The 15,215-nt window shown below is 40.1% G+C and overlaps 1 protein-coding gene across 1 annotated transcript in view; it reads left to right on the top strand.

Annotated features, from left to right (window-relative positions):
- The window catches only part of ALDH1A1 (aldehyde dehydrogenase 1 family member A1), a 646,119-nt gene that overhangs the window by 125,707 nt on the left and 505,197 nt on the right, over positions 1-15,215 (top strand). Inside the window, exon 2 of the mRNA XM_044060830.1 lies at positions 7,369-7,473. Coding sequence (XP_043916765.1) covers positions 7,369-7,473 — 105 coding nt within the window. The remainder of the gene's footprint in view (positions 1-7,368; positions 7,474-15,215) is intronic.

Below are 15,215 nucleotides of genomic sequence, written 5' to 3'. Positions count from 1 at the left end.
CCCCACCCCCCTACTTTAATATTCTCACTGCAAGATTGCACTATAGTGGTGGTAAAGGGCATATACACTGTCAATACTATTTTCGGCAAAATGGATTTTTGGCAGTTTGGACCCTATGTCAGACATTTTCAGCAAAATGGATTTTTGGCAAAATGGCACTGATCCATAGATATATATATATATATATATATATATATATATATATATATATATATATATATATATATATATATATATATATATATATATATATGAAGTGCCCTGATTTTGGTCTAAATGCTCGTTTGTGAACATGTCTTTAATCAACCACATTTGGTCGATTTATGCAGATGGTTGACAGGTGTGTGAATATTCCCTTTCCCCGGGGATTGTGCAATAGTTAATTTATAGAATTAGCAGAGGGTTTGAGGAGTGCAGAAGGCTTTCTCCCTACTAAATGTTTGTGCTGTTTGTTGCATGCAGTGAGGTTCTTTCTCAGTACATTAGTGGCAACCCGTCAACATTCAGTTTGTCAACCTTTTACAGTCAACATATGGGCTACTTGACTAAAGTGAGTTGATCCATATATTTATACACACACATATATATATATATATATATATATATATATATATATATATATATATATATATGGTTTCACTTTAGAATGTCGAGTTACTGAAAACTCGAACTTCATATGGTCGAGACCATATGATTGAGTTTTCAGAAAGTTGAAATTCCGAAGTTAAATAAAAACAAAATGAAAACTCTAGCAAAGCTAGACCTTCCACTGAGTGACCTCCCAAACCTCTTGTATCAGACAAACATGGGATGTATTCAAATGATCCTTATGAACATCAGATGTTTTAGCTAATTGGCAATTCTGAATGTCCATGACTTGTTTTGTCATTTTACTGGACAATTTCAGGCCAATAAAGCTAAACCCCACTAGCTGTGGATATGCATATTTCGGCCTTGTTATGACCTTGTCAGCAAAGCACAAGCAGAGTGTTTGACTAAACATTAGAAACACAGGGCTGTTATACCCAACTGATGTCCATTATCATTAGGGTCACTACAAAAATATCCCAAACAACAAACTAAAACAATAAGTACCTGAGGTGCTCTGCTTGACATGTATGGGAAGTCTATTCCAGAGCATCAGCAGTCTCTGGGTTATGAACCTGTCCCTCTAGCATGTTCTGTTGATTGTGGTAATGAGGTTGAGGTCTCTGGAGCATGTGGTGTGGAGAGATTGGGATTTCTTTAGATGTAGCATTTCTAACAGAGCTGGGTTAGACATGGCTTTGTAAGTCAAGCAGTGATCTCCTCTTAGTAGACGATATGAGACAGAGAATAGCTGGAGTTTTTTGAGTCTGTCCATGTAGGACATGTGTTTAAGGCCTATGATCCTCCTCGTGAGGTACTTTTGTGGCCTTTTCAGCTGTTGGAGGTGTCTAGTGAGGTACATGCTAAATGGGGCATTATACGCTATGATTGGTTTAATGAGGGAAGAGTAGAGAGAAATGATGACCTCTTTCTTCCTGGATGCAAAACCCTTGGTAATGAGATGTGGCACATAGAAGGACTTTCTGATCACAGTGGCAATGTGGTGGTCGAAGGAGAGGTTGCTGTCAACCTTTGTCCCCAGATCTCTTATAATGCCTTCAGTGTTCAGTGGGCTTCCATCGATGTGTTAATTTGTGGGAACTGCGTTTTTCCCAAAGGGGATGATGACGTATTTTTTGACACTAAGCTTAAAGCCATGGTTTCGACACCAGTCATTGTTCTCAATGAGGCCTTTCTGTAGGATTTCTGCATCACTTGGGGAGTTAATAATGGCTCCCAGCTTGCAGTTGTCTGCTAATTTGGTTAGTCAGAGTCCCTCTGTGTTGGCCTGGACTTCTGAGATGTAGATGCCAAACAGAAGAGGACCCAGGACCGACCCCTGTTGGACTCCACTTGTGACTGGTCGGCAGTCTGACTTGGAGTCTGCTACTTTTACACTGCGTGTTCTGTCTGTGAGCCAGTTTGCAACTCACCTAATGATATGGGGTTGATGCCTAATTTGATGAGTTTATCAATAATTCCTGAGTGAGGAATGGCATCAAAGGTCATAGCCAGATCGAGGCAGGATGTGTGAACTGCCTTACCTTCATCCACCCTCTGTTGACTGACTCAAAGAAGTCAACCAGGTTGAGCAGGCATGATCTACCTTTCACAAAACTAAATTACGTGGGATCTAGGGTTTGGAGATTCCCTAGATACTTGTTAATTAGGTCCATGATGATACACTCCATGGCCTTGCATATCAGACTCATCAGGCTAATGGTGTGATAATTTCCAGGGTCTGTAGTCGCTCCTCCTTTATGGAGAGGGATGCAGTGCGCCATTCGGTAGGGGCAAAGCCTGAGGTGAGGCTGTGAATGGACAGAGCACACAGATATGGTGCCAGTTCACTTTGTAATTCATGCCAAACACAGCCAAGGATATTGTCAGGTACCATGGAAGGTGTATTCTTGGCCTTAGACAATGCAGCTTTAACCTGTGCTGCAGTAATGCAGGATGCCTGGCATTATTCCAGTATTGAGATTGGTCCTGTAAGGGGGAGAGGGGGTAAAGTTGGCACTGAATTTGTCAGCCAGTTTGTTGGCAATTTCTGTTGGCTCAGTATAGGAGGTATCATTGTGTAGTAACTCAAAGCAAATTATTGCCATGGAGATTCTTGATATAACTAAAGAAGGCTATGTGGTTGTTTTTAGCGTCTACTGCAATTCTGCCTTCATAGCTGGCTTTGGAGGTTTTGATGAGGGATCTCAACTTTTTGTTGAGGCTAATCAGGGAATTTTTCCAGTCTTGGGACTTCACCTTTTTCTGCAACAGTTTCCTACTTTTGTTGTAGAGTTTATTAATGGCAAGGGACCACCAGACTGGCTTCCTTTTTTAGGAGGAGAGCTTCTTGGTTCTTTTGGTTATGGCTAGTTCCATGCATTTATGTACGTGTTTATACAGTGCATGATTTGGCAGTCATGCATCTATTTTCCATTTGCATTGGTGCCGTGAAGTTAGCCACCTCTGTTTTTAGAAGTCAAAAGTCTGCTTCTGAGAAGTTTTTCATGGTGGATACCTTTGTGAGGGGTATGGGTGAGATGTGGATTTCCATGGTGATTAGTTTATGGTCAGATCTAACCAGGGAGGAATTCACTATTGGTGTAGAGCAATGGTTGCCCATGTTAGTATATATGTGTGTATGTATATTTGTATAAGTGTGTATATATATATATATATATATATATATATATATATATATGTATGTATATATGTATATACTCTGAGGTTGTATGTATCTCACTAATTTAAAACTAATTTAAACAGATCAGCTAATACTAGAATCAGAGATCTACATTTTCATTCAAAGATAAACAGAAAGAGATAGAAAAATATTTTCATAGTCCAGTATCTCCCCCTACTCTGCAATAAACCTTCACTGCAGTTAAACAGTGTGATTCAATATCTTCCTTCAGACTTATCCTAAATAAATGGATGAGTGCTCGTAAGTGTACCCTGAGACTAACTGCCCTCTCACTGCTCATAAGTGTACCCTGAGACTAACTGCCCTCTCGCTGCTCATAAGTGTACCCTGAGATTAACTGCCTTCTCGCTTCCTGGCGAAGGAGGTAAAGCCTTAGTGGGTTTGTGAAGGTGTACATGATCTTTGGAATTAATTGCCTTAAAACTCACTTGAAAATTATTTTATTTATTTAACATTTGTTTACCGGGAATGTCTGACGTGGAATTAAGCCATTTTTTCAGCAGAGGCCCGAGGAGAAACACTCCAGACATGTCTTTGTAATGTGGGAGGAAACCGGAGTACCAAGAGGAAATCCACACGAACACAAAGAGAACAAGCAGATTCTGCACAGAAGGTACCCCAGCCAAGAATCAAACCAGAGAACATCTTGCTGTGAGGTGACAACACTACCGCTGCACCACTGTGCCATCATTATGACCAATTTGATTCATAGATATATGATGCATGAGTGTAATAAAATTAAAATGTTGGAATGAAATAAAGACACATGTAATTAGTATGAATAAGAGAAGTAAGTTAAACAACCAAATGATATTATTTAATACCCCTGTTCCTGTGAAAATAGCTGGAAATGACACTATTTTGGAGGATGTTATTATGATTAGAAAAACATTATAAAAACATAAAAGAGTGATAGTATTACTGCTTTTGAAGAAAAGAAGATATTGAGTCTTGCAGGCTGCCATGAATTGTATTCCATCTCTACTTAGTTGATTGCATACTAGTCTACTTTGAAAGAGGTAGGGAAGATCACTTCAAATAAGATCAAGACCCTGTTAGTTTAATCAGTTTAGACCACATGGCTACTGTCAACTTTACTGCAGTATTATTAAAGACTGCAATGCATTGGCCTAGTAAGACACTAATTATGATTGCAGCAGTTCAGACTTTGTGATGCCTATGTCCTCTGAAACAGTCAGTGGGATTTCAATGGAGTAAGTCAAGACTTTTAATTTAAAGTGGTTGACTTGGTGATGTCTGTGATTGAATAGAATGACATTCGTAGTGAGACCGAAGCATAAACTGATTTTCTATTATTTCAAAACAACTTGCACAATAACAAAATAAATTATCAAGAAAAAAGAGAAAAGAACAAGGTAAACTAACTGTAGGGTTTATGGTTTACCTAAAAATCAAGAGGGAAGTGATAGGGTGAGTTTTGGTTAAACATTGTTGTCACAGGTAAGCCTTCTTGAAAGTAGCAACTTTTTTTATTTATTAATTTTACTTGTGCACTGTATTTTTTGTTTCACATTACCCCCATTCCCTGCCAGTCATCAACACTTTCCCAGCCATTCCGCCCATTTATTCCCTCCATCACATGGATCGAGGGTCAGCCAGGAAGGAGCATCATGTGGGCAACCATTGGGGGTGGTTAGTGACTTTTCTTGTGTCTCACGCCCATGCACATACTCGGTGACAACCCATAGTTTGAGTGCACAATGGGCATCAGAATTTAATTGATTTTGCAAAGGGATAACATCAACAGGACATCTCCACCCACCCACCCACAGAAGTCATCACATGGTTATTTCCTTCCACCATTGAAATCAACTCACATGTGCATGCCCCGGAGTGTATAAACCCCCTCATGGAATGGTCATGACCATCCTTCCTGCTTGCACCATCAGTACACAAGCAGCTACTTGAACATAGACCACGTGGGCCATAGTTGTGGGGGGGGGGTGTTCCTATGGGTCTACTTTAGTTGACCGAAACGCCAGTTCACCGACACGCAGAAGACCAAGACCAAACGACCAAAAACGAAGGTGATCGACAAGGTGAAATCCCGACAGCCAAAAGACCAACATGGGCAACGTATGAACGCGACTCTGTAAGTGTGCGATAGTGAGGGATTTAGGGTTAGGGAGCGGACAGGTAAGTGTGCGATAGTGAGGGATTTAGGGTTAGGGTGTGGGAAAGGTGAGTGTGTGGTAGTGTCGGACTTAGGGTTTGGGTAAGGTAAGTGTGTGATAGTGACGGACTGTAGTTTAGGGGCGGGTTAAGTGAGTTAGGATTAGGGTGCGGGTAGGGTGAGTGTGCGATAGTGACAGGCTTTATGTTTTAGGGTGGGTTAAGTGAGTTAGGGTTAGGGTGCAGGTATGGTAAGTGTGCGATAGTGACGGACTTTAGGTTTAGGGGTGGGTTAAGTGAGTTAGGGTTAGGTGCGGTAGGTAAGTGTGCGGTAGTGTCGGACCTTAGGGTTAGGGTTTGGGTTAAGGTTAGTGGATATGTAATTGTGTGTAATGTGTAGTTTGCGTTTTGTGTGTCGGTGTAATGGTGTTCAGTTTTGTGAGTTGTCGGTATTGTGTGTTTTCGGTTGTTTGGTCTAGGTGTTTTGCGTGTCGGCGAACTGGCGTTTCGGTCAACTAAAGTAGACCCGTTCCTATATACCACTAGTGCAAGCTGTTTATTGGTTAAGTAAACTGGTCTTCAGGCCCTTTTTAGCCAAGACCCAGGCCCAAAAGCATATAGAATTGTACTTATACCTATTTATGAGACATAATAAGCAGTTAAAAATATAAAAACACTTACATCAAAATTACAGTAAACATGTATAGTATATAGAGTTAACTACCACACAAATGTGTGGAAAAGTAATGTGGAAATGGAACATTCAAATAATTCCTCTGCTGACTGAACAGATAAATCAGGCCTTCCTTTCAAGAATGCGAGAGGCCAGTAATGAACATGGTAGGTCACTTCTCAGGTATGATGACGATAAAGAGAAATTTCAGAGACTAGCATTGTCAGTAGCATGTGGGTGAAGTATAAGGGTCTATAGTGGTCTCTCGGTAATCCACCCAACTACTGGACAAGATACATGCTTACTGGCTTTACTAAAATTACTTAAGTCAAACTGAACACTATTTTAAATTTTCCAGCGTCGCTGAATATATGGGCATACAATAACATACATATGCTGAGTTATACAGGTGAAGCTGCTGACATTTTACTGAAGAAGTAATGCTTCAGAAGATAAAAAGATGGTTCCCTGCCTTGGGTCTGTAATGGATTGAAAACAAAATGGATGCTTCAGATGTCTGTATCTTTTGTTTCTGTTGTGGTAGCAACTTGACATGAGAAGTTCTACTTTTCTAAGAGAAATGTGAGCTTTGGATAAACAATGATCTTCCAGAGAAGGGAGGCTTAACATTATTACAAATGGCTGTGACTGTAAGACTTGTAAATGCTTTTATTAATGGAACATTTCATTCAACTTTCCTACATGCAGAAGCAGAGACATTCAGTGGACTTCTGTGATCTCATTGTGTTACATTGCAGAAATGAACAATAACGGCTGATGCAGCAGTGAACATTGATCTTCTGTCTTATCAAACAAGCCATATTATGAAAGTATAGGCTTAGGTTATTTCATTTTGACAGTCTACCATTTTGTATTACCACAAATACGCTAAACAGTTTTGTAAAATGTATTGCTTGGTGTATGCATACATGAAATATGTTATTGTTCTTGAGAGCATAAGTATTTTATGTTTATGTTTTGACATAAATTTAATGTTGGGTAATTTTGGCATTACATGGCTGTTTATGAATTCTGAGTTTTAATTCCCTTGCACTTTTAATGATGGTTAGGAGCAGACAAACTGCTCCTTCTTGCATTCGGGGACAATACTAAAAGTCTAGTTAGCAATGACCACAGATAATAGCAAATTATATTTAAACTCTAATAAAACTCACTGTAATATATGTATACTTGCGAATTGACTAACGTTTTAGTGCAAAATGTTTGTTATTGGCTATAATGCACTTTCTAAAAAATGTATTATTTGCAGATATTTATAAACAATGAGTGGCATGACTCAGTTTGTCACAGGAAAATCCCAGTATTCAATCCTGCGACTGAGGAGAAGATATGTGATGTAGAAGAAGGTGACAAGGTAAGAAACAGCCATGTTTTAATCCCAATAATTGTATATGCCTGCCAGGGTTTGGGAAGAAATTGGTTAAGTCTGCAAAAAGTCTAAAAACAGATGATAGAGAAATATAGAGTAGTGTGGTTTCCTGTTTGTGATTTTTAAGTTTGTAAAATTGTTGCACAGTCATTGACTTGATGAGTAGCACATTATGCTGTTATACTCCATTACAAAATGTTTTCTTCCTTGTTTTACTACATGTGTATTGGAAACTAGTCCTGAAGGTTTGCATTTAAGTACTATAGTTGTTCACAAATTATGTCATAATTCATGTGGGTATGTTGCAGTAATTCACAATTAAAAAAAAAGCAACATGAGTCTGTCTATATCCATGTTGTTTATAATGTAGAAATAGCTTTCAAAGGGTACTATGAAATTAGTCATTGCTTATCTATTTTTTTTTTACTGTGGGATTACAAAAAGTGCTGTAACCTTTTGCCCTATTCTGTGAAAAGGTTTCTAGGAATCCTGAAGCTAAGAAGGCTAAGGGGGATTCCAAGCACCCTGCACCTGATTCTGAGATGTGAATTGGGCTCTGCACACCCACGGCACTTTGAAATTACACATGGAATTGTACTCTGAAGTAAAAGTTTAGAGTATCAGTGTAGCCCATTAAAGTTGATGAGTTACTGTAGCCTGGACCATTAGTGTAGCTAGGGTAAGGTGAAGGGGACTGCCTCCACAGGTGTAAGGTGTTAGGGAAACATGATTAGCAGATCCTTTTTCTTTTTGGCAGCAGCAGCAGTGTGTAAGGGTTTTAGGAACTGGTGCTCCTCTAAGAAGGGAAGGAGCACCAGATCAGAGAATGAGGGCTTTAGGAACTCGTGCTTCTCTAAGAAGGGAAGGAGCACCAGATCAGAGAACAGATCCATGTTTTTCTTTTCTTTTTTTTTTGGCTCCTAAACCTTGCACTGAGGGGCATCAGACTGGGGAGAGTCACTGGGTGCCAAATGAGCCAGCTACATCTCAGGCCTAGGTAGTGCTCCATCACCATGTGGTACCTGGTACTGCAAGAAGTACATGATGGTGAGCCCAGCTGCTTACAGCTGTAGTTTCCCACATACAGGCAGAACTCTACTGCAGGATGACAGAAGCTGGTGTGAAGGAGCCCAGGGAGAACATCTATGCACAGGAGTTTTTTCTGGAGACTCTTACATTTCAGTGTTTGGGATCACTGATATGTAATATTTACAGTGTTTTGAGGCAATGTTTCATTAAAGCAAGCTCATAGATTTCACCCCTGTCCCGCCAGATGTGAAAAGTGGTGGTTGATATGAGTTTTAATCGGTTATGCACCCAGTCATAAGCCCAATGTGCAGTGACGCTATGGTTTCAACTTAAAGACCACCTATATGTCAGTAGTGGTACTGTGGGCAGGCTAAATGCCAAGTATTTTGGAATGATGACATCCATTACTAAACTGTATGTAACTAGAATAGATGAACATGTGCAATGCAAAGCAACACTTACACAAAACCACAGGACAGTGCAAACTGGCAGATAAAGTGTGCCAGGTTGACATTCCTGCAGTATACTTTGACAGCAGGCTTAGAGCTGAGGAAGCCATGCAGGTGGTTAAGTATGGGTATGTGCTGCAAGATATACAGTAACAATAACATGCAAGTGATCTATAGGTTTATTTATATTTTGTTGATCAGGAAATTTAATGGGTGGAAGCCATTTTTTTTTTGGTTGCCTAAAAGATCATTATTGTGAGTATACACATCACTATAAAACACATAACAAGGAAGCAGAACTCCAATGCACATAGGCACAGACTATAAATAACACACTAAAATACTGATATGTGATAACTTTTAAGCACACACATACAAATATTAAAAATAACCAGGGAGACCACAGGAAGCCACACTAAACTGTCAAAGCAGTACTAGAAATGTCACATTGGCATACAACTGTAGTAAAAGTGGACTTTCTAAACCAATCAGAATTACTGAAAAAAGCATGCCTATAGAATCCCAGGTTCAGCATACATATAGAATCCCAGGTTCACCTAACACAGAACATTTTGGAGACATATGTAAAACAATTTTCGGAGCAGTGCACTTATAATGGGTGTCATATACACATTGTCAGATCAAATGTCACAGTTCATCATGACTGCTCACAGCAGAAATATCAAAGTCACAAGTGCAAATGTGGTCTCTGCAACACTACATCAGGATGCATGTACTGTGTTTATTCAGGCAAAGAGGATGGTTTCTTAATGCAAACAATACTGATGATGACAGTTGATGAATTGACAATGAAGGGAAAAATAATATGCAAAACACAAAAAAAAGAGACAGTCATAAAAATGGACTGGAGTAGGGCATGCAAGTTACAGTAAGTGGGAGAAGCTGAAACAGAGAGGAAATAGTACGTGAAAATGAGCATATAATGGTGAATGATGTGGGTAACATTTTTGGCTGGAATAGTACAATTCATGTAAGGAATCAAGAAATGTGATGCAATAAGTATTAGAAAGATGAGTAAAAGCAGGCATAAGAGAATGGTATAGTTAAGACTTCATAGGAAAACAGAAAGGAAATGAGACAAGCACCCCTTTCTTTTTCCCACCTTAATCCCCAGACTCTTCTACACAGCCTTACTCTACCTTGCACAGTCTTTTTCCTGTCCTGTTATTTTGCTCTTGTCCTTGTTCTCTTCTCCCTGTTGAATCCCTTTGTCCAATAATTCATACAGCTCTCCCTCCCTCCCTCATACTCTGCCCTTAACTCACCAGCCTTTTCTTCCTGGTCATCACTGATTGTCTTTCCCGACAGCTGTTTCCAGCTCGGGCTAGTCCTGTTACACAAGCAGCTACCTATTTCCCCTTCCCCTCCTGTTTACTATTCTACCTGCCTTCCCATGATGCCCTGCTCTATTAAAAACCCTCTCAGCTGTTTGGCGCCATTCTCTTCTCCTCCATACAAGCACCTCACCAGTGCTGTTTTGGCGACTATGTTTTTTAGGTTTCATTTGCTAAGGTATCATTTTCCAATAGAATATTGATTGCTTTCATGATTGGAACAGTGTTGCTTTTTGAATATGTATATATGTTGTCTCGTAGATATTAATATTTCCATCTGTTAAGGTAGCAACTGTTACTGTTATTTTCCAGTGGTATGTTGTTGTTTTCATGACTGGAACGTTGCTGCTTTTTGAATATGTATATATGTTGTGTCGCAGATATTAATGTATGCCTAATTATACAGTATAGTGCTCATGTTGAATATATGCTGTATTTGTATTATTTACTAGATGAGTATTGCAATGCCATCACTAGTACTGCTGCTAACCCTGATTAAAAACACAGCATGGTCTAGTTGCTGTTACTGCTGTTAAGTTTGAATATGGGCTCAGTCAGATGTAGTTACCATCAGTACTGCTGTTTAAATTGAAGACAGACATAGTTTCTGCATACTTGTGTAGCTTATCTGTTGGTACTAAGAATGACTTTGACTATATGCACATCTCGGCATAGTTGCCACTGGTACTGCCTGTAGACACGGCTTGGCTTTGCTGCCATCATTATGGCTATTAATTATTGTATACTGTCACAATATGGCTTAACTGTGGCTGGTACTACTTTTAAAACTGATTTTAGCCAAAGCTCCTGCCTGTTTACTTGTACTGAAACCACAGGAATTTTCTAACTGCTGTTCTGCTGGACGCTATTAGCTTCCGGGCTTCTCAATGCTGCAAATAGTGCTGAAATGCAGGAATATTGAACCACAGGGCTTTTTCAGTTACTGTTCTGTTTGAACCTATTAGCTCCCTAGCTGTTCCACTGGATGCTATTTAGCTCCTGGGCGTTTCAATGCTTCTACTAGCGTTGAAACGCAGGAATATTGAACCACAGGGCTTTTTTCAGTTACTGTTCTGTTTGAATCTATTAGCTCACCAGCTATTCAAGGCTACTAATAGAGTCGAAGTGCTCCGTGTCCACCACCAATTTAGCCCAATATTCTAAGCTTTACAGATGACTACAGCCATTTAAGTTATATTACACTGTTTTGTAATGTGACTGTTTTGTAACGTGACTGTTGTACACAAACATAGTTTTGTTCTGTTTGGATTTCTCCTATGCTCCTAACACTGGTCTTAGTGCTGTTTTAATTCTGGCTACCCATTCTACCCACCACCTAACCTGAACTATTTATTTATTTTTCTTTTCTAGAGTCTAAAGTGCTTCTCCTCATTGCAACAAAAGTTGAGCTTGCCACAGTGTGACTAACAGCAGCAGACTCAAGTGCTACTAAGATGTCCTGATCTCCCGGACACTTTTTGTGCTCCCTAGTCTCCCAGTTAAATAAAGTACATTTATTTCACCCTGTATAAAAACTATATTAGCTCCTAGCCTAAACGTACCACCGGAATGCACCCCTTTCTTTTTCCAAGCTTAATCCCTAGACACTTCTACACAGCATTACTCTACTTTACACACCCTTTTTCCTCTCATGTTATTTTGCTCTCATCCTTGTTCTCTCCTCCCTTTTGGAGCCCTTTATCCACTGAATTCATACAGCACTCCGCTCTCCCTCCCTCATACTCTACCCTTAACTCACCAGCCTTTTCTTCCTGGTCATCACTGATTGTCTTTCTCGACAACTGTTTCCAACTCAGGCTAGCCCCGGTCCATTCACCCTCACTTCGTTTGTGCTCACTTCACTTCCTTACCCTACCCCATTTCCCACCCACCCCATATCATTACATATATACCCTCTCTCCTTGTATACAGCCCCTCCCTTTTTCCCCACTTATCCAATCATATTCCCCTTCCACCCAACTATCAATTACTCCTATACCATTAAATCACTTCCTCTCCAATTCAAATCACTAACAACTCACTAACTGCCTATCACCCAGAACAGTCTTCTTTTGTTTTTTCTTTCTTCTTCTTTTCTCCCTACCCCCCACACTCTAAATCTCTGGCAACACCCCCACCAAAATACCAACTCCCAACACATCCTTCTGTCTACAGTCCTGCACCCATGCCCTCACACAGTTTTCACTGCCTCTATCTTACAGCAATTTTGGTGTTATACATTTCAAATCTCACCTACTACCATACTAGCCTTACTCCATTCTATGAATCACCATCTCAACTAATTCCTTGCCACCATAGGGAACCACTCCTTCCCTTTCTCATCTCACCCTCCCTTTCCACTTCCTCCCCCATTCATCTCTACAAACATGCACTATTCCCACTCTCACTACACTCTCACTATACTCTCATAGGCCAAAACAATATCATCATAATGCATATGTTTTTACTACTAAACCTTCCCCTCCCCCTATACCTCCATTTTTACATGGAGATATTCATCCTAACCCTGGCCCATCCCCCATCCACAACCAACACCTATCCAACCAAACACCTGTCTGTCTATGCCATTAATATCCAGAGCTTACCCAACAAAGTCACCGAGCTGCATTCTTGGATTACCTGCTACTCCCCTGATATCCTAACATTATCAGAAACCTGGCTAAAACCACACATCTCAAATACAGAAATACTTCCTCCTCACTATAATTTGTACTGTCTAGACAGAACTAACAAAAAAAGGAGGTGGTGTTGCAATTATGTACACTGAACGCCTGACCCTCTCCCCCCTGCCTATACCTCAACCTGATTTTCATCCAGCTGAGCTTCTCATACTTAACTGCCATCTCAACCCCTCAAAAAGATTTGCCATTGCAGCTATTTTATATATATATATATATATATATATATATATATATATATATATATATCCCAACGGGTAACAACATCCCAATTTTGGCATCCGTCCTATCGTGGAGCTTCCAAAATATCACCTATGAGGCCATCCTTCTTGGTGATGTAAATATTAACTGGCAAAAGTTATCCACCCACTCACCCTCCACACACATTAACCTCCATGGTTTCCATCAACTAATTTATACCCCCACTCTTTACAGCAACAACAATGCTAACAGCTCCACCTTAGACTGGATTCTCACCTGTGATTCTACACTATGCCACAACCCATGCACCCTACCCAACTCTCTAACTGACCACCTCCCTACCAAGGTTCTTAGACACTCCCCCCAAATACTCAAATCTCACACCTACAAAGAATGTAGAAACCTCTCTTTCTTCAATGCTAATACCTTCAATGATAGGCTACCATCTATTGACTGCTCCCCCCTTAAATACCTTCCCCCTCAGTGATGCAGTTCTTCATTTCAATAGCACCTTTCTATACATCCTTAACTTCTCAGCCTCCTCTAAGAAACATTAGGGTTAAATCAATCTACTCTCCTTGGCTCTCTAAAGATACACTCTCCCTCATGAAAAAAGGGACAACTATTGGAAACAATGGCTTCAAACTAAATCCACAACACGTCTCCAAAAGTATAAAGAACTCTGTAACCTGTCTAAAAAAACAAATAAATAAGGACAACAATAAATACCCAATTCATTCATAACTCAAACCCTAAAAGGTTCTGGCACTCAATCAACAAAATACTAAACCCAGGTAATCCTACCACCCCAAATCCCTACCCAAATATTACTCCCCAGGAAACTGCCACCCTGCTTAATAGTCATTTCACTGAATCTTTCCAAAAACTTACCCAAACTTTTCCAGCAGTCAGTTCCCCTCATACCAAGCAAAAAACAATCTTGCAAACCCCTTTCCCTCTACAGTATGTTCCCACCACCTACATGAAATCCCTCCTTCTTAAACTAAAACCTTGCTCCCCGACCCACAACCTCCCACCTCTCTTCTTAAAATCACAGCACACTCTGTAGTTTATCCTGTCTCCATATTAATTAACCATGCCATACAAGATTCCACTGTCCCTGACTCCTGGAAATCGTCTTACACCATACCACTACACAAAGGAGGTAACTCCACTGATCCTTCCAATTATAGACCCATTTCAATTCTCTGTCCACTCTCCAAAATATTAGAAAAATGCATACACAAGCAGCTTCTTAAACACCTAATTGATGGCAATTTCCTAACCCCCTACACATCATGACTTTAGACCTAATCATAGCACCTCCACTGCCCTGCTCTCCTTCACACATACTATTGCAGAAGCCATGGACAATAGCCATCTTATATCCTGCGTCCTTCTTGACCTCCCCAAAGCTTTTGATACTCTGTCCCATTCTAAACTCATTGCCAAACTAACTGACCCTAACCTCTCCCCCTACTATTTGCTGGTTTTCTAGCTATCTCACTGACAGACTCCAGTCTGTTAGGTGGCAATCTGCTTGTTCCCCATTTCTCTCTATCCAAACAGGTGTCCCTCGAGGCTCAATCATAGGGCCGCTCATTTTCAACATCTTCACCAATAATCTACATTCCTCCTGCACTTCCTCTACTATTATCCAATATGCCAGTGACTCTACAGTCATCTCTGTGTCTGACAACATCCCTAACCTCCACTCCTTAACACAACAAACTTTCTCATCTGTCAAAAAATGGCTAACCAAACACCAACTTATACTTAACCCCAAAAAGACTAAGCTCCTACTTTTTCCTCCCCAAACCCCTCTCTCACCACAAATCCACTTTTACCATTCTCTCTCTCAATCAAACCCCTATCACTCCTGATCCCAACACTAAACTACTTGGAACAATAATTGATGACCAACTAAAATTTGACATTTATATACCACAGAGTATATAAAAAAAAAAACAAGCAAAAACTTGGCCCCTACTGAA

Source organism: Protopterus annectens, chromosome 2.part0 (genome assembly GCF_019279795.1).
Source record: "Protopterus annectens isolate FY-2018-M chromosome 2.part0, PAN1.0, whole genome shotgun sequence".
Taxonomy (NCBI): Eukaryota; Metazoa; Chordata; order Ceratodontiformes; family Protopteridae; genus Protopterus; species Protopterus annectens.
Note: the sequence above shows the minus strand (reverse complement) of the source record. Positions and strands in the feature narration are given on the sequence as shown.